A 25,392-nucleotide genomic window follows, 5' to 3' on the forward strand; every position below is an offset into this window, starting at 1 on the left:
TCTGAGAGCTGCATGGAACTCCATGAAGATACCTTCCACAGTTTACTAGTTGATTTCTGGACTAGTCTCACCCAGGCTGCCTCCCAAACCTGCCACTTGCCACCATGAATGACACTGTAGTAAACCTATTACCTGCCACGGTGTGGATGGGCCCCCAATCAGCTGAAGGTCTTATTGGAAGAGAAGACCAACCTTTCTGAGCAAAAATAAATTCTGCCAGCAGACAGCTTTCAGACACCATCTAATTGATATCGTGAAGATTAAAAGCATCTCTTTGAAGTTACAAATTTGAAAAAGACATACGATGGGAGGTTTATGTGGAGTGGACTGTGATCGAGATATAAGAGGAAGGGATTCAGCTGGGTTTTTTTCTGAATTAGCTCAGGTCAAAGGAATCGGACAGAGGCAGAGGGAACATAAGTCCTCTTTTATTACCCCAAATCATGGAAGTGCCCAAAAGTATGATTTCTCTCTAGTGCAACTAGAGAACTTTCAGGTTATAGACCTTCCCCAAGTGAGTAATGTGTATGCTGGTCTATATATCAGCTGAGCTTTGTGAACTTGTCATTGAGATTACATCAGAAGATACTGTCATAAAATTATTACAAAAGTTAAAAAAACAAAACAAAACAAAAAAAACCACAAGAAATGACAAGTGTTGGGGAGGATGTGGAGAGAAAGGAATCCTCATATATTGTTGGTGAGAATGCAAACTGGTGCAGCCACTGTGTAAGAGTATGGAAGTTCCTCAAAAAAGTTAAAAATAGAACTACTCCAGTGATTGCACTACTGGGTATTTACCCCCAAAATACAAATACACTAATTCAAAGGGATACATGCACCCTATGTTTATTGAAGCATTATTTACAAAAGCCAAATTATGGAAACAGTCCAGCTGTCTATCAACTGATGAATGGATAAGGAAGATGTGGCACACACACACACACACACACACACACAGAGGAATATTACTCAGCCATAAAAAAGAATGATCTTTTTGCCATTTCCAACAACATGGATGGAGCTAGAGAGTATCATGCTAAGTGAAATAAGTTAGAGAAAGACAAATGATTTCCATGATTTCACTCATAGGTGGAATTTAAGAAACAAACAAATGAGGGGGATAAAAAAAGACAAACTAAGAAACAGACTCTTAACTATAGAGAACAAACTGATGGCTACCAGGGGGGACGTGGTGGGAGGAGGGGTGAACTAGGTGATGGGGATTAAGGTGATGAGAACTGAGCATTGTATGGGAGTTTTGAATCACGATATTGTACACTTGAAACTAATACAACACTGTTATGTTAACTATACTGGAATTAAAATAAAAAACTTAATTAAAAATTATGATGCATAGAAGGGAATATCTACAATACAGCCAACTGAAGAAACTTTGGTTTATCAATCACCATTGGATAAAGTCTTACTGCTTCTCTGAGATCACAGTAATGAAAACATGTACACCGCCAGAACACTTCACACATTTAAAGCTTTTATTTTTAAAAATAAAATACAAAAGTCATTAAGTTGTAAATGTATACGGTAATTCCCCAACTTCTCAAAAACAATACAATGAATTATTTAAATAATTAAGATCTTTATTATCCACATCAATACATTTAAACAGGAAGTGTTCTACAAAACATTAGAACATGTAGACAACCTATTCCAAGATGAAACTGCCCAATTTTGCTTATAGAATCCCATTTTAAAGCCCTCCCCTTGAAACAAAAGTTTGGAATCTGGTAAGAAAAAATGAGGACCAGAGCAGTTTTAACAGAAAGCACACGCTCCCTCTGGGCTTCTTATCCACAGGCCTGTGTGTGTAATTAGTATCAAGAGCACTGTACTCAGGAAGCAGATCACGCAGGGAGGCCCAAATGTATCCTGACATCCCACCTTCTCAATGGCAGGAGAATGGCAAGTGAACAGGTGATGTGGGCCATGGTACATATGCTTGACTGATCTCATCAGGGAACAGCTAGTACTAGAAATTTCCCTTCTGTTGAAAGGCAGCAGTCTTCCCTAGGGCAAACAAATAGAATATGGTTATAGGTGTGGAGTCACTCTATTTTCCCTTGCACCATACTGCCTCCAGCCACACTGCCCTCTAAGAGAGCTTAAGCAGGGAAACCCAAAGACCAAGGAATGTCCCCCCAACTCTCACCTCATGTATGTAAGAGGTTTCTGGCTCTGCTACTCCACTTCCTCAGTCTGTCAAAGGAAGCAAAAGATGTTTTATTCTTATTTTTTATTTTTATTTTTTGCAAATTATGTTTTAAAGCCCTTGAAGTTAGGATGGAGAGTAACTACTACCATTGAAATAATCAGGGGTAGCCTGCAGGCTCTGACCACACATTCTATTTTCTATTCATTTTCTAATGAACTCAATCTGCTAACTACTATATAATAAAGAATCTAACTGGCCTTTGTCTCTAGTTTGTGGTAGGGAGACCCTAAATTCTTGGATTTTCCCAGGTAATGGGAATGCCTTCATTATTCAGGAGCTCCTTGGATTATATTTGAGTTTGTGCTAAGAGATGAGATAACTCAGGATGGGGGCTGGTCACGGAAAGACCAAACCTGTGATTAGAGAATTGGGACTCTGAGCCAGCTCAACTCTGGGTAGAAGATGCTGACTGGGATTGAATTCACTCATATGGCCAATGATTCAATCAGTCATGTCTATGTAATTAGATCCCAATAAAAACTATGGATGCTTAAGTTCAGTGGAGCTTCTTGGTTGGTGAATACACCGATATGCTATGCTGCTGGTTGGAAGAAGTACCCTAATTCCACGGGGAATGGGCATTGCTCTGTTTTTGAGACCCTCTCAGTCCTTGTCCTACATCACTCTTCATTTGGCTCATTCTGATTTGTATCCTTTGTAATAAAACTGTAATTGTAAGTTTTGCTGAGTTCTGTGAGCCACTTTACCTAAATACCAAATGCAAGGGTTCTGTGGGCTTCAATTTTATCATTTATTATAAGTTAAATCAAGGTCTTTTACAGCCCTTTTCTAAGTATATGTGTGTGTGATGCATTAAATAAACCAGAGTTACTTACTAGGCCTGAAATGCCTTCTTAGTGTTTTGTGCATTTTTATAAAATAACTGATTTGTAGGAATCCCCTATATTCTACAAATGAATACTTTGTTTCAAATTATTTTAACCCACTTAAGGTATACTTTTTTACTCTCTTTATGATGCTTTCTAATAAGTAAATATCATCAGGGCGCCTGGGTGGCTCAGTTGTTGAGCCTCTGCCTTTGGCTGAGGTTGTGATCCTGAGGTCCTGGGATTGAGTCCTGCATCAGGCTCCCCCGCAGAGGGAGCCTGCTTCTCCCTCTCCTATGTCTCTACCTCTCTCTGTGTGTCTCTCACGAATAAATAAATCAAATCTTTAAAAACAAAAAAAACTTTAAAAACGTAAATGTTATCAATTTTAATGGTGTCCAAGTTACCCACTTTATTTATTTTTTTAAAAGATTATTTATTTATTCATGAGAGACAGACAGAGAGAGAGGCAGAGACACAGGCAGAGGGAGAAGTAGGCTCCATGCAGGGAGCCCGACGTGGGACTTGATCCCGGGTCTCCAGGATCGCGCCCTGGGCTGAAGGCAGTGCTAAACCACTGAGTCACCCAGGCTGCCCTAAATTACCCATTTAAAAATTAATGATTAGTGTTTTTTATAATCTGTTTAAAAAATCCTTCCTTCTTAAGGTTATGAAATTATTCTCCTTTATTATCTCCTAAAAACTTTATTATTTTACCTTTCACATTTAGGTCTGTAATCTGCCTGGAAATGATTTTTGTGTATGCTTTGAAGCAGAGGTATCCCTTTAAATTAGTCCCAAATTCCCTTTCTTGATTCTTTCAAACTTACTATATAGAATAGTCTTTGGATTTGACATTCCTTCAAGACTTGACTCTCAGATTATTTTGTGGCCACAGCCTACAAGTGACTGATGGGTTATTCATTAATCCATCCTGGTTTCTGGGGCATCACGCCTAGACCAGGCTCAGGGCTCAGTGCCCCCTTGTCTGCCAAAGTTGATCAGTCTTTTGGGGAGATCAGAAGTTCCTTGAGAAGATCTTTTTTTCTCTGACTCTTGAGGACTTATTCCAACTTCTCACCCATAACAGAAATTCAGTAAACATTTGTTGAACGAAATGAATGAATGGGAAGATTAAAATTAAATATAGGCAAATGAGAATATGCCTTGAAAGTAGTTTGAAATTCTCAAATAATACATATCAACTATTAAAGGCTTACGACTGTTATGGGACAAGGATTTGAGAAGACAGAGCCTTGAACCTTGGTGTGAGAAGCAACTTCTCTCAGATAGCCCTGTCCATTTATTCCAGGCTTGCTTCAGGCTACACAACTTCACAGAGTCTATGAGGTCTGTCTCCCTCACCAATCCATATCCGCAATGATTTTAGAAGCCGACGTCCATGCTGGGTCTTCATTTCCTATTTACAAGCCAACTACTGATGGCAGCCTGGGCTAGAAAGGGCAGTCTTCTGCGAGGTTCCAGTAGGAGTTACCAATCTTTCCCCACTACCAGGTAGGCATGGCAGAGGATTCTCAGATGCAGGACACTCTGGGCTAGTTTAGGCACACAGTGTCAGCTGTAACACTGCCTGTTTCTCTTCAACTCAAGAAACAATACTGAAACCCAAGTAAGTATGGGCGTGACATTACAAGGATAACTCTGGATCTGTTTTAACAAATCTTTTAAAATGTAAACGTTATTCATTTTCAAACTCTCACTGTCCTTTCCCAACTTGGGGGCTTTGCAGCTCAGGGCCAATGGCGGTAAATACAATGTATTCACAAGTCTTCTAGGCTCCAAATAAGACAAGTTAGGAGGCCATGGATGTATATATGACAAGAACAAAGGGTGGCTGAAAGTTTTATTTCAAGGGATATTGGAAGGCTGAGCAGATTCACCAAGGCAGGCTCCTTATACATGGAATATTCTATGGCTTATAAGTCACCTCAAGCAACTGGATTTTAGTTATTAATAGAGCAGTTCCCTAATTTTGGAAGACACTGACACTGAGCTCTCTGAAATTAAGACTGTTAAAACCAACAATTACCAGAGACCAATCTTTCTGCCACCAGTACAGCACTCTTTAAAAAGATCATCCAAAAAAAAATAAAAATAAAAATAAAAATAAAAATAAAAATAAATAAAAAGATCATCCTGACACAAGAGCCCATCTATCACATTAAGAAGAGAAAGCAGACACAGTACCTGAGGTTTTTCCTTAAGAAATTCAGGGAGCTGAAATTCTCCTTTATAGACCTGGAAAAACAAAGTCAAGTGTGAGTTTAAGGAAACAGGTACTGTCATCATCATTTCAGGATGCCTGCAATGCCTGATGGTGAATGGATTCATTCTCGGTGAGTTTTAGGGTGGGAGGGTAGCCTATCAGTTCAATAAAAGCTAGTGCTGAAGGACTGAAATTCCCATTCACTCTGGTCCCACCTGTCCTACATTTGCCTGAGTGTTCCTAATGTGGGCTGGCTGGGAGAGGGCCCAGAGTACCTGAAGAAGAAAAAAAAAGCATACTAAAGTTCCAAGCTCCAATCATTTTAGCTGAGAGAGAAAGCGAGCCCTAGGCCATCTATCTCAAGCAACCAACAGAGAATTCACACAATTTAGGAACAGGTACTCCTAATAGCCTTTTGAAATCTCCATCTTCACAAATCTTAGATTTACTCCAAATTTACTTTTCTTAATATCCCCAATATTCCCATAACAATTTGAATTTTAGATGATTCTTAAAATGATACATACTTTTAACCTCACAAAATCTTATAATTAAAAACTTACTTTTCAATATATAAAATTATGTTTCTAATACCAGCAATAGTAAGGAAATAACTTTAAAAAGCAATACCATTTATAACATCTAAAAAACCCCCCACCAGATACCTAAGAATAAATCTAATAAAAGATATGTAAGATCTTTACACAGAAAAATATAAAACATTATTGAGAGAAACTAAAGACCAAATAAATAGAGAGGCATACCACTTCCAGGGATTGAAAGAGTCAATATAGTAAAGATGTTCATTCTACTCAACAAAGGAATTCCAATCAAAACTCTAGCACACTTTATTGGGTGGAGGGAGTGGAGTAAGTTCAAGCTGACTGAAAAAGTTCTATGGAAATGCATAGGGCCAAGAATAATCAAAGTAATCTTAAAAAGAACAAAGTGTGGGAAAAAAAAGTGGGGGACTTACTCTACTAGATATTAAGACATTATTATACAGCTATAATTAAGCCAATTATAGAGCTACATAATATATACACACATACATACAATTATAATTGTTATAATATATACTAATATGTTATATGTTCTTATATATACAAAATAATTAAGATAATAATGAACTTGGAGTGAAGACAGTAAGGCTTTGGTACAAGTATAGACAAATATATGACTGAAACAGAATGAACAATCAGAAACAGATCCTTGTATTCAGATACTTGGTTTATAACAAAGATGGCGTTGAAAGCAATGCAATTAGAAGGAAAAAACAAATATCGTATATAATGATACTGAGTAGCAATTAAGAAAAACGAACTACTGCTATGGCAATAACATAGATGAATCCCAACACATAATGAAGAGAAGGATAAAAGCCGGACCCCTAAAAATGATATAGGTGTCTCCATTTAAAATATTTTAGGGCAGCCCAGGTGGCTCAGCAGTTTAGCGCCACCTTCAGCCCAGGGTGTGATCCTGGAGACCTGGGATTGAGTCCCACGTCGAGCTCCCTGCATGGAGCCTGCTTCTCCCTCTGCCGGTGTCTCTGCCTCTTTCTCTCTGTGTGTGTGTCTCTCATGAATAAATAAATATTTTTAAAAAATAAAATATTTTAACGTTTGTGAAAAGGCAAAACAACTTCATGTTGTTGGAAATCAGGATACTGTTTACTCTAGGGAGGAGAGAGATGAAGGAGGCTTTCAGGGTGCTGGGAATTTTCTGTCTTGATATGGGTAGCAATTATGAAGGTGTGTTCATTTTGTTTCATTTATAGAGCTATGATTTGTGTAATTTTTCTGTATATTTCAAGAACAAAACTGAACAAATTAAGCCAGTAACTTAATGCTAAAAATTTACTGCTAACACACACAAACACACACACTCTTTAAGTACAAAGATGTTTGTTTCCACAGTGCAACAGCAAAAACCTGGGAACTTTTCATTCCAATCAAGAGTAAAGAAGGTCTCCATTAACCAAAGTTTGATAATTGCTAAACTTGAGAAAGTATGGTAAGAAACTACATATGGCTGGCTACTGGGAAGAGAGTCACAGAGTAATCCCTCCAAGCAAAAATGAATCTAAACGGTGAATCCTAAAGCCCACAGACCTAAAGGATTCTTACTTGGTTGTAATATGACTGATCCATTTCTAAAAGTAGCAGCATTCCCTCTGAAACTCAGAGGATGAATGTACTTTTTGCACATCTCTTTCTCTGCAATTTCTAAAACCTGCTCCATTCTTTTTTTTTTTTTTTTTGCTCCATTCTTTATAGTCCTTAAGAAGCCTAAATTAAAGCTGTTTCAAACTCTACTGCCAACTCTTTCACACCTTCAAATAATCCCAGGGCATGGGGGTCTGGCCTAGCTGCTCCCTGGAGAATCTGCGTGTAAGAATCCTCTTTGTTCTACCCTAACACAGTAGGGTAGCCCATAGACGGTTCCAGCTTCCAGCATTGTGCCCTTCCCATCCCTATTTTACTGACATATAGCATTGTATTACTCTTCCAGGTTTCTGATGTAGAAGTATCTAAGCCCCTAGAGCTGTGTATCATGTTAATTCTGACTTCTACTATGCCTGTCTGCAAGCAGACACTATATCTTGCACAGGGGCTCAAGCCAATAGGATATCTTTCTTTCTTTCTTTCTTTCTTTCTTTCTTTCTTTCTTTCTTTCTTTCTTTCTTTCTTTCTTTCTTTTTCTTTCCTTCTTTCTCCTTCCTTCCTTTCTTTCTCTCTCTCTTTCTTTCTTTCCTACCAAATTCTCAAGTGTCTTTCCTTCTTCTCCCTCTATTCATGGAACTATGTCTCAAGCCTTACCTTCAAATCCCCTGGGGGCATACGTTACCCAGGTTTAGTTAGGATCCCGTGCCCTGGCAGCACTACTGAACCAGAACAAGGCTGCTTTGCCCTAGTCCCTTTTCCAGTTAGTGGTTTGGTCCCCAAGCAATTTTTCTTATATTCCTCATATCCTCTGACTCAGAAATTGACTCTCCTCTCTTTCAGCTACCCTCTTCTGCTAGAATTGAAGCAGAAGGTTCAGTGAAAGCCCAGGGGGTTACATAGCTAGTTAGTGGCAGAGTGAGGCCCAGAAGGCCCCACCCAGCACTGTCCTGTATTTTATTACCATTAGCAAATCTTATGGTTAAATATTCCCTCTTCTCAGTTCACTGTAAAAACCAGCAAGGCATGACAGAAAACATGAGTGGAAACAGGAAAACACTGTAAGTGTCTTCCAGGAACCGACAATTCCAGAGAGGTAAGGCTTACGTGAAGGGGCGAAAACATCCCTAATTATATGATGTCGCAAGTTTAATAAAAAACCAAAAAGTGGTCAGGATAAGACATCAGATAAAAGGCTTGATCAAAAAGTAAGTGGGAAGTTGTCTCCTTTCATTATTCTTTAGGGCACAAATGCTTCAAAGGATAGAAACTATGGCACTGACAAAAAGAACACTTTTAGTGACGAAGCAATTCCTATTTAGTGCAAGATGCCAAGCACTACATTGCTTATAAAAATAGCAAAGTTAGGAATGGAATTTCCTTTGGTTAGATGAATAGTTTTTCTGGACATGCTATTCTCTGATACTAACGGATTGAGGATTGTGCTTGACAGCAGTGCGCTAGGCACTCAGAATCCAAACATTCCTACAGAACCCTTTCACCTCAAGCCCTCAAGGCATGATGAGGAGACAAAAGTAGGCTCCTGATTTGGAGGGTGTATTGGGAAATAAAAATAATAAGAACAGTGGGTAAACAGTATCATCTCAGGTTGGTGGTAAGTGCATGCTTCCTCTATTTTATCTCACCGAATCCCACAATCTCTGAAGGGAGCTATTATTTATTCCTATTTTACAGATGAAACAACTAGGGCACAGAGAAATTCAGTATTTTGTCCAATGTCATAAAATAGAGAGCAAAAAGGTACCATGATTGCACCTGCATTTATTTTTAATTTTTATTTACATTTATTCTATGCAGAATTTACTCCCGGGCCATAAGTTTTTGTTTCTTCAGTTTCTTCTGGGATACTTTTTCTTCTGTGCAACCTTCTCTTCTGGTTTATTTATTTATTTTTAAAAAGATTTTATTTATTCATGAAAGACACAGAGAGACAGAGGCAGAGGGAGAAGCAGGCTCCCCACAGGGAGCCCAACATGGACTCGAACCTGGGTCTCCAGGATCAGGCCCTGGGCTGAAGGCGGTGCTAGACCACTGAGCCACCTGGGCTGCCCTTCTTTTTTTTTTTTTTTTTTTTTTAAGATTTTTAGATTTATTTATTCATGAGAGACAGAGAGAGGGAGGGAGAGAGAGAGAGAGGGAGAGAGAGAGAGGTAGAGTCACAGGCAGAGGGAGAAGCAGGCTCCATGCAGGGAGCCTGACATGGGACTTGATCCCAGGTCTCCAGGATCACGCCCTGGGCTGAAGGTGGCACTAAACTGCTGAGCCACCCGGGCTGCCCTCCTCTTCCGGTTTAGGAACAATCTGCTCTTTTTCAGTAAGAATCATCTTGACGTGGCAGGAAGAGCTCATGTACCGGTTAATCCAGCCATGAGCCCTGTAAATTCTCCGTCGCATCTTGGGAGCTTTGTTAACCTGGATGTGCTCAATGACCAGAGAATCTACATCTAAACCCTTAAGTTCAGCATTACTCTCTGCATTTTTAAGCATGTGCAGTAAAAATTCAGCACTCTTCTTGTGCCACTGACTCTATGTCTAGCCCCACTGTTTGGCCTGTGCACCCCTACCAACTCTTCCATTGTAGCGGCAGAATGGCATACACTGCTTCTGCAAAGTGCCATCTTTCAGATATCTGGTGGCTTTTTTGGATATGCATACCCTTGATGGCCTGGGCAGTTTCATGTGTGTTCTTAAAGTGAACACGAAGATCTGAACCTCTCGATTTGCTTGATTTTGTAGGGTTTTCTGGGTCCAGAGAGTAGTGAACCATTTTCGGAAGTCACCTCAGGCTGCTTGGGGGAAGAGGTGCACCTGCATTTTAAAAGGATCATCCGGATTGCTCTGTTTACATTGTAGAGGGCCAAGTTAGAAGTAGGGAGGTTACAGCAGTAATCCAGACGAGAGTGAATAGCAAGGAGGTGGTGAGAAGTGCTAAGTTTGTGGATCTTTATTTTTCCAATTACATCTAATTACACAAACTGGATGTGGGGTGTGAGAGAGCAGAGAAAGGGGAGTCCAGATAATTCCAAGGTTTCTGGCCTAAGCAACTGCCAAGTGGAAATATGGAGTTGCTATTAACTGAGTTGGGAAATGTTCTGGCTACCGCATATTTTCAGGGGGAAGATCAATAGTTCAGTTTTGTATATGTTAAGCTTGCGGTATCTATTAGACAATAAATGACAATGTCAAATCACCAATTGGAAATACAAATCTGGAATTCATAGAAGTCTGCGTTGGGATATACAAATTTGAGAATCATAAACTAACAGATGCTATTTAAAGCTCTGACACCTGATAAGATAACCCAGGGCTCAGGGTAGAGACAGGACAGCAGAGGACTTAAGACTGAGATATTGGGGCATTTTAACATTAAGAGATCAGGGAGTAGAGGAAGAAACAGCAAAGACAGAAAAGAAGCTACCAGTGACACAGAAGGAAAATTGAGAAAGTGGTGTTCCTTAAAACCAAGTGAAAGAAACCTATCAAGGAGGTGGTAACCAATAGTATTAAGAGGCTGGGAGCTAAGATGATAATTGACCACTCAATACAGCAACACGAAGGTCAGAAGGTCACCGTCAATTTGACAATAGCAAATTAAAAAGAATGGTAGCTGTAAAATTCTGAATGAAGTGGATGTAAGATAGAGAATGGAGAGGAATTGGAGACAGAGAGTACAGAAAATTTCAGTGTTGACATAAAGGGAAGCAAGGAAATGAATGGCAGTATCAGGGCAACTGGAATTAAGAAGTATGGATGTGCATGTGTGCATGTTAAGATCAAAGAACTAAGGGTGTTATTTGTATTTGTTTGTTGATGGGAAAGATCTGGCTGGAGAGCAAAATCTGATGATGTAGGATACGGAGGAAGATGGACTTGGGTACCCAAGGGAAGGAAACACCTTCAGACAGGAGTATGGATGTTCATTGCTGTTACACAGACTTTCTATTATGAGAGAGGAGGATATTAGGTCTGCAACACTTCTTCTACGCTCTCAAAAATTACATAATTTCTGCTTAAGTCACATTCTGTAAGTTCCCATTATTATAATAGAAACATTACATATTTACATTATTTTTACACAACTTATTCGTTGTTATTTTAGCTGGAGTTAATAGCCTCATATATTTTTTTAATTAGTAGACTCTAGTTTTTAGAACAGTTTTAGGTTTACAGAAAAACTGAGCAGAAAGCACAATCTCCATATATATCCTCTCCCTCTTCTACCATTCCCCCTATTAAAATCTTGCATTACATTTGTTATAATCAATGAACTAGCAGTGATAGACTGTTATTAATTAAAGTCTTTAGTTTGCACTAGGCTTCACTCTTTATGTTGTACTTTCTATGGGTTTTAATGAATGCACAATGACATGTATTCACTATTACAATAAATACAGAATAGTTCCATTATCATAAAAATCTGGTGTTCCACTTATTTATCCCTCCCTATTTTCCCCCAATCTTTTTACTATCTCTAGTTTTGCCTTTTACACAATGTCATAGAGTTGAAATCATACAGTACTGTGGCCTTTTCAAATTGACCTCTTTCACTTGGTAATATGCATTTAAGGTTCCTCCATGTGCTTTTGTGGCTTGATAACTCATTTATTTTAATCACTGAGTAATGTTCTGTTGTCTGGATATTTGGCAGTTTATCCACTCACCTACTGAAGGCGGTCTTGGTTGCTTACAAGTTTTGCAATTATGAATAAAGTTGCTAGAAACATTGTGCACAGATTTTGTGTGACTATAAGCTTTCAACTTATCTGGATAATACCAAGGAATCTGATTGCTGGATCATATGCTAAGAATAGGTTTAGTTTTATGAGAAACTGCCAAGCTATGTTGCAAGTGGCTGTACCATTTTGCATTCCTGCAAAGCAATGTATGAGAGTTCCTATTGCTCTACATCCTCGTCTGTTCAGATCTTTTGCTTTTTAACTGAATCGCTTCTAAATTTTGAATTTTAGGAATCTGTATATTTTGTATGCCAGTCCTTTATCAGATATGTGTTTTGCAAAGATTGTTTTTCCCAGTCTGTGGCTCGTCTCTTTCTTCCCTTAACAGCGTCTTTTACTTCGTCTGAAAGGTCCTCCAATTTTCTTTTATTAGTTATCATGGTATATCTTTATTCATCCCTTTGCTTTTAAGCTATGTCTTTATATCTAAAATCTCCTGTTAAAAGAATACTATTTTCTCTATGCACAGCCCTTCTGCTATCAAATATGCAGGTTTTCCTTACACCAAGAAATTCTAACACTAACTTCCAAGAGTTAGCACAGATCTCCACAGGTAAAGGGCTCAGTCCCACAAGACTCCCTCCACTTTAGAAGCCATGTGCGTGCGAGTCCAGGCCTCCTGTATAGTGATTCCCACAGTCACCTCCTCAGTTTCAATAATTTGCTCCAATAGTTCACAGAACTCAGAGAAACACTTCATTTATGACTACTGGCTTACTATAAAGGGTACAAACAAACAGTGAGATGAAGAGGTGTGTACGATGAAGTCTGAAAGGGTCTTAAGTACAGGAGCTTCCGTCTCTGTGGAGTATGGGGTATACCACTCTCCCACGCATATGCATGTGTTCACCAACCTGGTAGCTGTCTAAAGTCCTTCATTTCTCTTTAGAATTTTATGGAATTTCCATTATTTAGGCACAATCAATTAAATCATTGGCCAGTGGTTGATCAACTCAGTTGGCAGCCAGCCCCTTTCCTCCCTGGATCTAGAGAGGGTAGGACTGGAAATTCCAAATCTCCAAGCACATGGTTCATTCCTCTGGCAACCAGTTCCCATCCTGAAGCTAGTCAGGGGCTCACAAAATAACTCATTAATATAAACTCAGGTATGCTTGAAAGGGGCTTACTGTGAATAACAAAAGATGTTCCTCACACCCTTATCACTTAGAAATGATAAGGGCTTTAAGAGCTCTGTGCCAGGAACTAGGGACTGAATATATAGTTCTTATATCACAATATCACGTGTGTAGTAACTTGTAGATAGCATACAGTTGGGTTTTGTGTTCTAATGCACTCTGGTAGTGTCTGTCTTCTAGTTGGTGTATTTAGATCACTCGCATTTAATGTGATACCGACACAACTAGCTTAATACCTATGATTTTTTTTTTTTTAATGATAGTCACAGAGAGAGAAAGAGAGGCAGAGACACAGGCAGAGGGGGAAGCAGGCTCCATGCACCGGGAGCCCGATGCGGGATTCGATCCCAGGTCTCCAGGATTGCGCCCTGGGCCACAGGCAGGCGCCAAACCGCTGCGCCACCCAGGGATCCCATACCTATGATATTTGTAACTATTTTCTATTTGTTGCCCTTGTGCTTTGTTTTCTTCTACTCTTTTTTGCTTTCTCTAGTTTTGATTCAGCATTTTATGATTCCATTTTCTCTTCTAAGCATGTCATTATACTTCTTTTTAAAAATGTCTTCAATGGTTGTCCCAGGATTTGCAATATGTACTTACAGCTAACTAAGTCTCCTTTCAAATGGTACTATACTACCTCACAAGTAGTGCAGGGTAATAAGAGTACCTCCAGTTCGTCCCTCCCATCACTTAATTTACTGCTGTCATGCATTTCATTTATCTGTAAGTTATAATCACTGTCTATTTTATTGCTATTATTTTAAGTACAATGTTATCTGCTAGGTCAATTAATGAGAAAATTAAAGATTTTGCTTTACCTTCATTTATTCCTTCTCTTCTTTTATAGAGATCTGAGATTCTGACTTATATTATTTTTCTTCCGTCTGAAGAACTCTTACAAGGTAGGCCATTGGTGATAAAGACTTTCAATTTTATCTGAGAATGTATCACTTCTTTAGTTTTGAAGAATAATTTTGCTGGTTACAGGGCTGAAATTGGTGGATTTTTTTTTCTTTCAACATTTAAAATGCATAGGGGTAGAATTTTTGGCATTTATCCTGCTTGGTGTTTTCTGAGTTTTCTGGATATGTTATTAATTTTGGAAAATTCCCAGCCATTACTACTTTAAATGTTTTTTGTTTGTTTGTTTCTTTCTTTCTTTGCCTTCTGGCATTCTCATTATGTATATATATTACACCTTTTATAACCCCACACCTTTTAATATACTGCACAATTCGTAATTTGTTCTATCTTTTGTTCATTTTTTTCTTCGAATTGCAGTTTTGCAAGCTCACTGATTTTTTTTCTGGGCTGTGTCCAGTCTACTGATGAGCCCATCAGTAGACTTCATTTCATTACAGTGACTTTGACTTTTAGCATTTTTCAAAATAAGGATTTTATTTATTTGACACAGAAAGAGTGTGTCTGTGTGAGTGTGAGCACAAGCAGGGGGAGTGGCAGAGGGAGAGGAGACTCCCTGCTGAGCAGGGAGACTGATGCAGGGCTTAATCCCAGGACCTCAGGATCATGAACTGAGCTGAAGGCAGATGTTTAACCCCCTGAGACGCCCAGGCGCCCCACTATTATTTCTTTTTTTTTTTTTTTTTAAGATTTTTTTGTTTATTCATAGAGACAGAGAGACAGAGAGAGAGAGAGAGAGAGGCAGAGACACAGGCAGAGGGAGAAGCAGGCTCCATACAAGAAGCCTGACATGTTGATCCCGTGTCTCTAGTATCACATCCCAGGCTGCAAGCGGCCTAAACCGCTGTGCCACTGGGACTGCCCTATTACTTCCTTTTGATTCTTAGTTCCATCTCAATGCTTACATTATCCAGGTGTTCTTGCATGTTATCCCACTTTTCCCATCAAAATCCTTAGCATATCCATCATGGTTATTTTAAATTCCCAGTGTGCTAATTCCAAAATTTCTGGCATATATTAATCCAGTTTGAATACTTTCCATTGTCTCTTCCAATTGTTTTTTGTCTTTTAGCACATCTTGTAGCTTTTTTGTTAGAAGGGGACATGATGTACTGAGTAAATGGGACCTTTAGTGTAAGGTTTTATGTTTATCTGGCTAGGAATGAGCCTGTGTTTAGTTTTTGTTGGAGCTGTACACACCAGAGGCTAAAATTTTCAAGTGTCCTTGTTTTTGTACTCCTTGTTGTTCTGGGGTTTCCCTACAGACTTCTTTAAAAAATAAAGAACATTGAACATTGTAGTTCTTTTAGTAGCAATCCACTGTTATTATACAAAAGTCTGATTGGTGTGGTGGTAGGGCATGTGCATTTGGGGGGTGGAGGAGAAAGTGTTCTATAATCCCATAATTATATCTCAGTATTTTACTGAGTCTGTGTCCCTGGGTTGTAACCGTTACAAGATCTTCTCAGCTTCCCCTCTCACTCCTTTAGGTAAGACAGAAGAACTGGACTGGCTACAGTTGGGTAGTCCCCTTCCCCTAAGTCCTTTAGGCTTTGGTAAGAGCCTACTTTGAAGATAAGCTGTTGCTAGAGAGTATCCCAAGCTTATTTCAAAATGGTTACTTTTCCCTTCCCTCTGTCAGAGTACCAGGGGATTTTTCTTGATCTTCACCCAGAGAAGCTTGTGGGCCTCCTGGAGGTAAAATTCATGAGAATTTGGGGGGCTCCCTACGACTATGCGATTTTAACTCAATCTTTTAAACTCTCTCTGAGCCTCTGGAAATTCATCATTTACAGTTTATGCAGTACTTTTTTTTTTCCTTTTAAAGATTTTATATATTTGAGAGAAAGAGAGAGACAGCGAGAGAGCATGAGCGGGGAGGAGAGGGAGAAGCAGGCTCCTCGCTAAGCAGGGAGCCCAACATGGGGCTTGATCCCAAGGAGCCTGGGATCATAACCTGAGCTGAAGGCAGATGCATAACCGACTGAGCCACCCAGGTGTCCCCAGTTTATACATTCCTAACAGTACTGACTTCTGTGGGAGATTTCTGCTCTAGGTAGTCTATGATTCTTGGCATTTACATCCCCCTCTTCCATTTTTCCCCCCTTTCCCAAAACATCCTTCCTGAAATCCTCTGTTTACTTCCATCTGAACTGCTTGTTCTCTGGGTCTCCTGCTCAGGTGCTGTCTTGGGATTTTCCTTTGCTGTCATTCTGCACATTCTCCACACCTGTCTGGTTTTCATTCCCATTTCCTTGCCTAGGTCTTCCATTTACTTGGTTAATCCTTCCTCTTTGGTACATTCTTCAGCAGCTGCTAAGAAAGGGTGTATAAGAAGCAAATCTTTGGGGGTGTTTAGATCTTAGTGTCAGGGTCGTAAGATGGAGTCCTGTCTTGGTCTCTGTGCTCAGTGGGGAGTCTGCTTGAGATTCTCTCTACCTCTGCTCCTCCTCCACTTCTCTCTTTAAAATAAATAAATGTTTAAATAAAAGGCAACCCTTTTGTGATTGTGCATGCCTTTATTTTATCCTAATACTTGACTGAAAGTTTATCTGGTTATATAATTCTAGATAAATAATTCTTCTTTGATATGATGGCAGTGGGCCACTACCTTCTAGTTTTCCATGTTTGGGTTGACAAGGCTTCTATCATTCTAATTCCTGATCCTTCCTATGTGACCTTTGTTTTCACTCTAGAAGCTTTAAGAATTTTCTTTTTATTCCTAGTGTTCTATAATTTTTATGATAATGTGTCTTGATGAGGCTTGTTTTCTTCACTCACTGGCACTGGAGACACACGTCCTTCTGTTCCTGGAAATGTCTTTATATTACAACTTTAATAATGTCTTCATCACTTTCTTGCTCTCCAATTAGGCAAATGCTAGACTACCTGAATAATGCCTTTCATTTCTTTTTTCTCTCCAGGTAATCTATTGATCCTTTTGTTCTACTTTCTAAGAGATTTTCAACTTTATTTTTCTAATTCTTTTATTACTGATTTTAAATTTCAGCTATTTTTAGTTTCCAAATTTTTAAATTCTGTTTCTGTTGTTTAAAAAAAAAATCTTGTTCTTATTCCTTCATCTTATTTCTACAAGAACATTAATTATTGTTCATTTATGTTTTCTTTTGCTCATTACATTGTTTTTATTTCCTCTGAGATCCTCTCTTCTCTTTCTTTTGGTTTCTCTCTTTCGTGTTTGAGAAGTTCTGCAAATATCCTGAGCATCTTGGCTGTGAAGCACAAAAAGATGACTGCAGTTCTGTATATGAAGATTGAGGCTAATTACAGGTGTGCTTCCTCAGCTGGCTGATTTTTGGTCAGTGTTCTTTCTCCATGTATGAAGGTATACCCATAGTATGCACATGCTCTGAAGTCCAGGTAGGTAACCTGTGTCTGGAGGGTGAAAACCACTATTTATGGAATTGCTAAATAGAGGAACATACCTCTACTGGAAAAGATATTCTATGTTATACAGGGAAAAAGATAAAAAAAAAAAAGATAGGAGAGACATTAATTCTCATAATCTTCAGCTTTACTGTTAATTATTTGCAAGAGACTGGAGGTACAAGGAAAGACTAAGAGGTTTTAAATCACTCCGCTCTAAGCTCCAATACTTTGTGAGTTTGAAGGCAGTTTCTCAAAGCCTACGTATCAAACAGGGATTGCCTTCTCACTTCCACCTTCACCCTCTCTAGCAGGCCTTCCAGGTCTGTGTTACTGTACTGCTTTTGATTCACTCAAAGAAAAGCACTTAATAAAGTCTAAAAGAAATACATATGGGGGATCCCTGGGTGGCTCAGCAGTTTAGCGCCTACCTTCCGCCCAGTGCGTGATCCTGGAGTCCCAGGATCCAGTCCCACATTGGGCTCCCTGCATGGAGCCTGCTTCTCCCTCTGCCTGTGTCTCTGCCTCTCTCTCTCTGTCTCTCATGAATAAATAAATAAAATCGTTTAAAAAAAAGAAATACATATAAAAATGTGAGCTCCAGATATTTATTTTTTATTTATTGCTTTTTTGAGCTCCACAAATTTATTTATTTTTATTTTTATTTTTTATTTTTGTATTTATTTATGACAGTCACACACACAGGAGCCTGCTTTGGAGGCAGGGGGATCTTTGTTATGTCATCATAATAGAAAGTTCAGCAACCCTGTCACTTGCAGTTATACACAAAGTAGAAAATGAGGCAAATTAACTGGATGGTCCAGCTAAGGAGATTTCCAAGCAAAGTGTTGAAGGTGGCCAAGTTTTTCTTGATGATTATAATAAAATGCAAGACAAGTGAGAAAATGAGGAAAGGATTGTTTAAAAAAAAAAAAAAGCCAGGAGTTGATAGTTTTGAAATTGGGTGTGAAAATTCTCAGCCTTGGCATCTTCAATGTGAGCAGTTATGGCACTGTCACATTTGTTTCACTGATTATCACCTTCTTTGCTTTGAACTCTCCTGCCCCCATCTTAGGAGGACCCTTGTGATTACACTGAGACCATCATATAATACAGGATACACTTTTAATTCCTTAATTATATCTGCAAAGTCCCCTTTGCTGTGTAAGGTAACATATTCAGATTTCAGATATTAGGACATGGAAATCTTTAGGGGCCATTCATTATTCAGGCTACTACAAGTAAGCAACAGATAACTAAGGCATAATACTTAGAATTTCTACAGTTTATAACTGGGAACACAGAGATGAACAATGTACTATAGAAAAGATAACTGTATTTGTATTGCTCCTTCCACACAACAAAAAGCCCATATATGTGTCTTTAAATTTTAAAACCATGGGTTATGTAGAAGAATGCTCTTATTTCTAGAACAGTATGCTGAAGGAGCACAATATCTGTAACTTTCAAATAATTCAACAGCAGCAGCAGCAAAAAAAAAAATCTATGTGTACATGTATATGGAGAGAGATGAGTAGATGAAGCAACTATGGCAAAATGTTAAGTACTGAATCCATGTTAAAGGTATAAGATGTCCTTCAAATTTTTCTCTAAGCATGAAAAAGTTAGGGAAAATCAGGGCATCAAAACATTTTTCAACATGACAACTATATTAACTTTACAAAGCTCATTGGAGGGATCCCTGGGTGGCGCAGCGGTTTGGCGCCTGCCTTTGGCCCAGGGCGCGATCCTGGAGACGCGGATCGAATCCCACGTCCGGCTCCCAGTGCATGGAGCCTGCTTCTCCCTCTGCCTATGTCTCTGCCTCTCTCTCTCTATCATAAATAAATATTAAAAAAAAAAAACAAAGCTCACTGGATTATAAAAAATACACATTTTGTGTACGGGCTGAAACTGAGGATTACACTCAGGGGTTGGCAAACTACTCTGTAAAAGGTTAGTGGGTACATACTTTAGGGTTTGTGAGCCATACAGTTACTTTCCCAACTACTCAATTTTGTAGCTGTAGTGCAGAAATGGACATAGACAATATATAAATAAATGAACATAGTTAGCTATGACAAAACTTTATTTACAAAGGCAGATGGCAGACCAATCCCTGCTTAAACTCAAAACCTTCTTTCAAAACAAGAGAATTTTAAACAAGTTCCAGAAACACGTACTAATAATGACCATATTATGTGCTAAGCACTATATCAGGCACTGCTGACTTTAGGTGTTGCTTTTGCTTATTATTTTCTTCATAATGTGTGTATGTGTGTGTACACAAAGGTTAAAAGATTAGTCTCACAACACCTGGTTGTGAATTCAAATTTCACTGTAAACTCAAATCTAATTTATTCCTCCTTCTTTCTGTAAACCCACTGTAAACTCTATTATATATTCCACCATTCCTTTTTTTCTTTTTTTCCTTTTCTCTAATTCCAGTCAAATGAACAAAACTAGATTAATCATAATCCTTAGTTGATGGCAAACTTTCATCATTGGTCTATGTTTGGCCTGCTGTTATTTATCCTCTAATGTAATTCATTGTTTTTAATAATGTAATAAGTATCCCTCTTGAGAAATTATGACTTGGTATTTTCACATTCAGAGAAAACACAATTCCAGCCAGATATGATAATACAGGAAGGAATCCAGATTTTGAAATTTACATCCTTATTCCCACTGGGCTCTTGTGGCTTATTAGAAATTTATTATCTCTAAAACACAAATATGAACCAGTTGATAACATGTATGTTTACAGATTCTCATTTGTCTTAAAATATTTTGGCAGCTTTGCAAATCTCAGATTGGGTTCTTGTAGAGCTTCATGGTCTTGTGCTGCCTAGAAACAACTAGATAAATGTTATTAATATATTCTATATCAAGAAAAAATCATCTCAGAAGCATGATCTTCTGGGGCACTTGGGTGGCTCAGTGGCTGAGCTTCTGCCCTTGGCTCAGGTCATGATCCTGGGGTCCTAGGATCAAGTCCCGCATGGGGTTCCCCTCAGGGAGCCTGCTTCTCCCTCTGCCTGTGTCTGCCTCTCTCTGTGTGTCTCTCATGAATAAATAAATAAAATCTTAAAAAAAAAAAATAAGCATGATTTTCTACTCTAACAATGTTTTTAAGAAAAAGACATGTTTCAGTGTATTGATTCTTAAGTGAAGTTTGATAAGGTGGATTGGAATGTGAACTGAATTGGCAAAGTGTAATAACTGAAACAGGAACCTATTTCTATTATATAAAGTAGTATAAATACAGCAAATTTAGCCTTAAGACTTTGATTTCCTGGGAAAAAAGTTAAGCTTGCAGGATGATTAAGAAATCATAACATTTGACCACAGGACACTTATTCAGACAAAAATGTAAAATCATTTCCACTCAAAGGTAATGGTACCAAACTGAATTTTCAGAACACTGAAAGATAGTTAATACACACAAGTACAGTCAATACTGTGCCTTCGTGGCATCCTAAGTCCCTTACTTTATGGCAGTTATCACACTGAATAATAGCTAATTACAGATCTATCTTCACCATATTTCTTGGAGAGTCAATCATCTTTATATCCTAAATATAGGAACAAATAAACAGTTGGATGAAAAAGGAATAAATGAGATCCTTTCACAGTGGTCTCCACTTTTATAGATAAAGGACTGAGAATAGTTTCTGAGGCCAACTTACTGTAAAGATTGAACACAGAGAGAAAGAAAAAATAACTCTAATGGGACTTCCTGATTTGAACCAACTGAACCCTCAGGGCTAAATATGGTATTACTTTATAGAATGTTGTCATTCATTCTATCATTCTATTCAATCCTACTCCTAGAAATAAAAGAACTTAAGAATTTAAGATTATTACTTGATAAAAACATTAGATAGGGGATGCCTGGGTGGCTCAGTGGTTGAGTGTCTGCCTTTGGCTCAAGTCATGATCCTGGGGTCCTGGAATCGAGTCTTGAATCAGGCTCCCAGTAGGGCCTACTTCTCCCTCTGCCTATGTTTCTGCCTCTCTGTGTCTCATGAATCTTAAAAATAAATTAGATAGCTTAACAAAAAAAAGTATTCTCTTTTGCTTAATTGCATTTTGAAATGTTCAAAAAGGAACCAACTGGTGACAGGTGGCAAAGAAAAAAAATGGTAGACTATCTAAGAAATTCTCCCTGGCTCCAATATTAGCAAAACTTAAGTAAGAGAAAGAAGAATACATTTTCCAAGACCTCTAATCACAATATTTTCTTTCTTGTCTGGAAGATCATTCTAGAAAAATCAAATTATAGATATAAGTGCTTTGCTTCATTTTCCTTTTTAAAAATGGTCATGATGAAAAAGGAAAGCTAAGTGAAGACAATGACATTCCCTGTAGAGTAGAAGCCCTACAAAGAAAAAGTGAGATTAAGAGTAAGGTGGTATGTCACATCTTCACTCTGTTAAGATGTTCAGTTAAACTAGATTTAAGAGCTAGGAATCAGTATTGAGGCAGAAGGATAATGTTAAAAGTTGTTTTTCCCCCCCAAATTATTTATTTATCTATCTATTTATTTATTTATTTATTTATGAGAGACACAGAAAGACAGACACACACACATACACACACACACACACAGAGGCAGACACACAGGGAGAGGGAGAAGCAGGCTCCATGCAGAGAGCCTGATGAAGGACTCGATCCCAGCACCCCGGGATCACGCCCTGGCATCTATGCTCTATTTGGCTGCCCAGTATTTGAATCTCTTTTCTACATTTATTAATTGCCTCACCTCATGAGTCTTGGTGGGAGATAAATCTTATCTCTATATAAAAATTGAAACTGGGACGCCTGAGTAGCTCAGCAGTTGAGCATCTGCCTTTGTCCCAGGTCGTGATCCTGGGGTCCTGGGATCGAGTTCTGCATCAGGCTCCCCACAGAGCCTGTGTCTCTGCCTCTCTCTGTGTCTCTCCTTAATAAATAAAATCTTTAAAAAAAAAAACCCCTGAAATTAACAAATACTTGCCCCTGCTTCATTATCCCCTTCAGTATAATTATTAATAATTTTTAAAAGTAGGCTCTGTGACCAACATGGGTCTTAAACTCATGACCCCTGAGGTCAAGTCTCACAGTGCACTAACTAAGCAAGCTAGGTGTGCCATTAGTAATAATTATTAATAGATGATTACTTCATTAATTAAAAAAATTCATGGCTATATGCTGGTCAAATTTTCCTCTGATATGTATTCCTTTTTGATTTATTACTCATTTTTGAAAGAGAGGAGTTGTTTATATGTCAAATATTTACAAGAGGTTCATACTAAGGAAGACCCAGGGTCACATTCTAGCTTGGTAGCAATTCTCTTTAGGTTGTATATGAGAACTGGTTGTTTTGTTTGTTTTTTTAAGATTTATTTAATTATTCATGAGACACAGACTGAGAGAGAGAGAGGTAGAGACACAGGCAGAGGGAGAAGCAGGCTCCTTGCAGGGAGCCCGATGCAGCACTTGATCCTGGATCCCAGGATCTGACCTGAGCCAAAGGCAGGCGCCCAACCATGAGTCACCCGGGTGTCCTGAGAACTGGGTTTTCTACCTTCATTTCTCAACAACTAACCAAGATGATTGCTGACTCTTTCCTTCAACCCACTTCACAACAGACAGCACTGTACAAAAATGGCTTATACACACTGTGTTCAGTCTCTTCCCTCCCTGCTTCACAATATTTCACGTCAAATCCCATCTAGGGAGTACTGGCACTTGGCTATGTACTGTTCTTGTTACAGACAAGAAACTGTTGGTTTTGCCCTTGAGCTTGCCAATTCTGTGGAAACCTGTGTTCTTCCGTAATGTACCCACACTGGAGGTCCTGTCACCTTTACTGGACCTTCACTGCACTTGATCATCCTCAATGTGTCTTCCCATTTCTATTTGCTCTTCATTGCACTTGATGCTCTTCCTCTGTGTCCTCTTGTTTGGGCCTGCAGATTTCTCCAAGTGTCAAACACAGGATCTTTGTCTCCACTGCTTGTTATGGTTATTGTTTTTAGATGATTACAAGATGAAGAGAAAATGGCTATCTTTTCAGCATTTAAAAACTGAACTCCTCTCTTTGAGGAAGATGTGGTGGCAGCTACAGCAGAGCTCTGGGCACCCCACTCCTGCTCCTGAGTCCCCACTGGTCGCTCTCCCAGGAACAAGTTGGTCAGGAAGCTGTGCGCAGTCAGCCATGGCTTTTAAAGACACAGGAAGGCACCCATGGAACCAGAGGTGGCGATTCACAGAATTAGAATTACTCTAATCAGCTGCAACATAAAATCTCTGGAGAAGATATGGGCCGACTAGGTCAGAGGCACAAAGGATACAAATCTCAAAGTGAAAGGACCAGTTCGGATGCCCCCAGGACTCTAAGAATCCATGTAAGAAAAACTTGTGGGGAAGGCTCTAAGATTTGGGATTATTTTTAGATGAGAATCCATGAGTGACTCACTGATTTGCACAGTCCTTCTGAGACTATCAAGCAGATTACTTCCATCAGTATTGAGCCAGGGGTTGAAGTCACCATTGTACATGCCTGCATCAATCTTTTTAAATAAATTATCAGTTGTTAAAAAAAAACAAAAAACCCTGAAATCCAGAGATCTTTTTTCCCCCCAATTTTAAGTAGAATTTAACTAAAGTACAACATATTATGAAGAATGTGCAAATTATGATTGAACAGCTCTTGAAATTTTACAGAACGAACACAGATTAAGAAATAGAAAATGATCCACCATCTTATCTTATGCCTCCCTCTAGTCATAACGTGTCTTCTGACAATAAGAGTAACTTTGAACTTAATGGAAATGGAATCATAGCCTACCCCTGATAATCTGCTTTACTTTCTATTTCTATGAACTTGCCTATCCTATCTAAGCACAAATAGAATCATATAACATTTGTCCTTTTGTATTTGGCTTACTTCCCTTAGCATAATGTTTTTAGTTGAAATCGAAGTTTGAGTAGGTATCAGAATTTCATTCCTTTTTAAAGCTGAAAAATATTCCATTGTATGTATACACCACCTGTTTATCTACTCATCCATCAATGGATGTTTGGGTTGTTTCCACCTTTTGGCTATTGCAAATAATGCTGTTATGAACAAATACAAATACAAATGTACAAATAATCTGTACACCAATCTTACAAATAATTGAAAGTCCTTCCTTTCAATCCTTCTGGACATATACCTAGAAATGGAATTGCTAGGTTATGTGGTAATTCTATGTTTAACTTTTTGATGAACTATCAAAAGTGACTGCATCATTTTATGTTTGCACCATTCATGCATGGAGGTTCTAATTTCTCTTACATCCTCACCAACATCTGTAATTTTCTTTAAAGATTTTTTAAAAAATATTTTATTTATTTATTTGAGAGAGAGAACTGAAGGGGGGCTTGGGAGGAGCAGAGGGAGAGGGACAAATAGACTCCACGTGGAGTCCAATGTGGGGCTCAATTCCATGGCCTTGAGATCATGTCTTGAGCCAAAATCAAGAGTTGGATGCTTAACTGACTAAGCCACCCAGGTGCCCCTCCTTTTCTTTCTCTGAAACATAGCCATCCTAATGAATGTGATAGGGTATCTTCTGGTTTCAGTATGCATTTCATGCAAATGATACTGAACATTTCATTTTAATGGTTTTTAATTCCTGCATATCATATTTTGACACCATAAAAAAAAAAAAAAAAACACCTCCCAGAAAACAATTTCCTGGCTGGAGAGA

General features: G+C 38.6%; 1 protein-coding gene and 1 pseudogene across 1 annotated transcript in view; one reads left to right on the top strand and one right to left on the bottom strand.

The window, feature by feature from the left end:
* Positions 1–1,473: 1,473 nt before the first annotated feature.
* TPST1 (tyrosylprotein sulfotransferase 1) overlaps positions 1,474–25,392 on the bottom strand; it is a 142,609-nt gene continuing 118,690 nt past the window's right edge. Inside the window, exons 4-6 of the mRNA XM_055339260.1 lie at positions 5,269–5,319; positions 2,171–2,217; positions 1,474–2,028 (exon numbers count right to left, since the gene is read on the bottom strand). Coding sequence (XP_055195235.1) covers positions 2,200–2,217; positions 5,269–5,319 — 69 coding nt within the window. The 3' untranslated portion in view covers positions 1,474–2,028; positions 2,171–2,199. The remainder of the gene's footprint in view (positions 2,029–2,170; positions 2,218–5,268; positions 5,320–25,392) is intronic.
* On the top strand, positions 23,856–24,222 carry LOC129519287 (40S ribosomal protein S20-like; annotated as a pseudogene).

Source organism: Nyctereutes procyonoides, unplaced genomic scaffold, assembly GCF_905146905.1.
Source record: "Nyctereutes procyonoides isolate TBG_1078 unplaced genomic scaffold, NYPRO_anot_genome, whole genome shotgun sequence".
In the NCBI taxonomy this organism is placed as follows: Eukaryota; Metazoa; Chordata; class Mammalia; order Carnivora; family Canidae; genus Nyctereutes; species Nyctereutes procyonoides.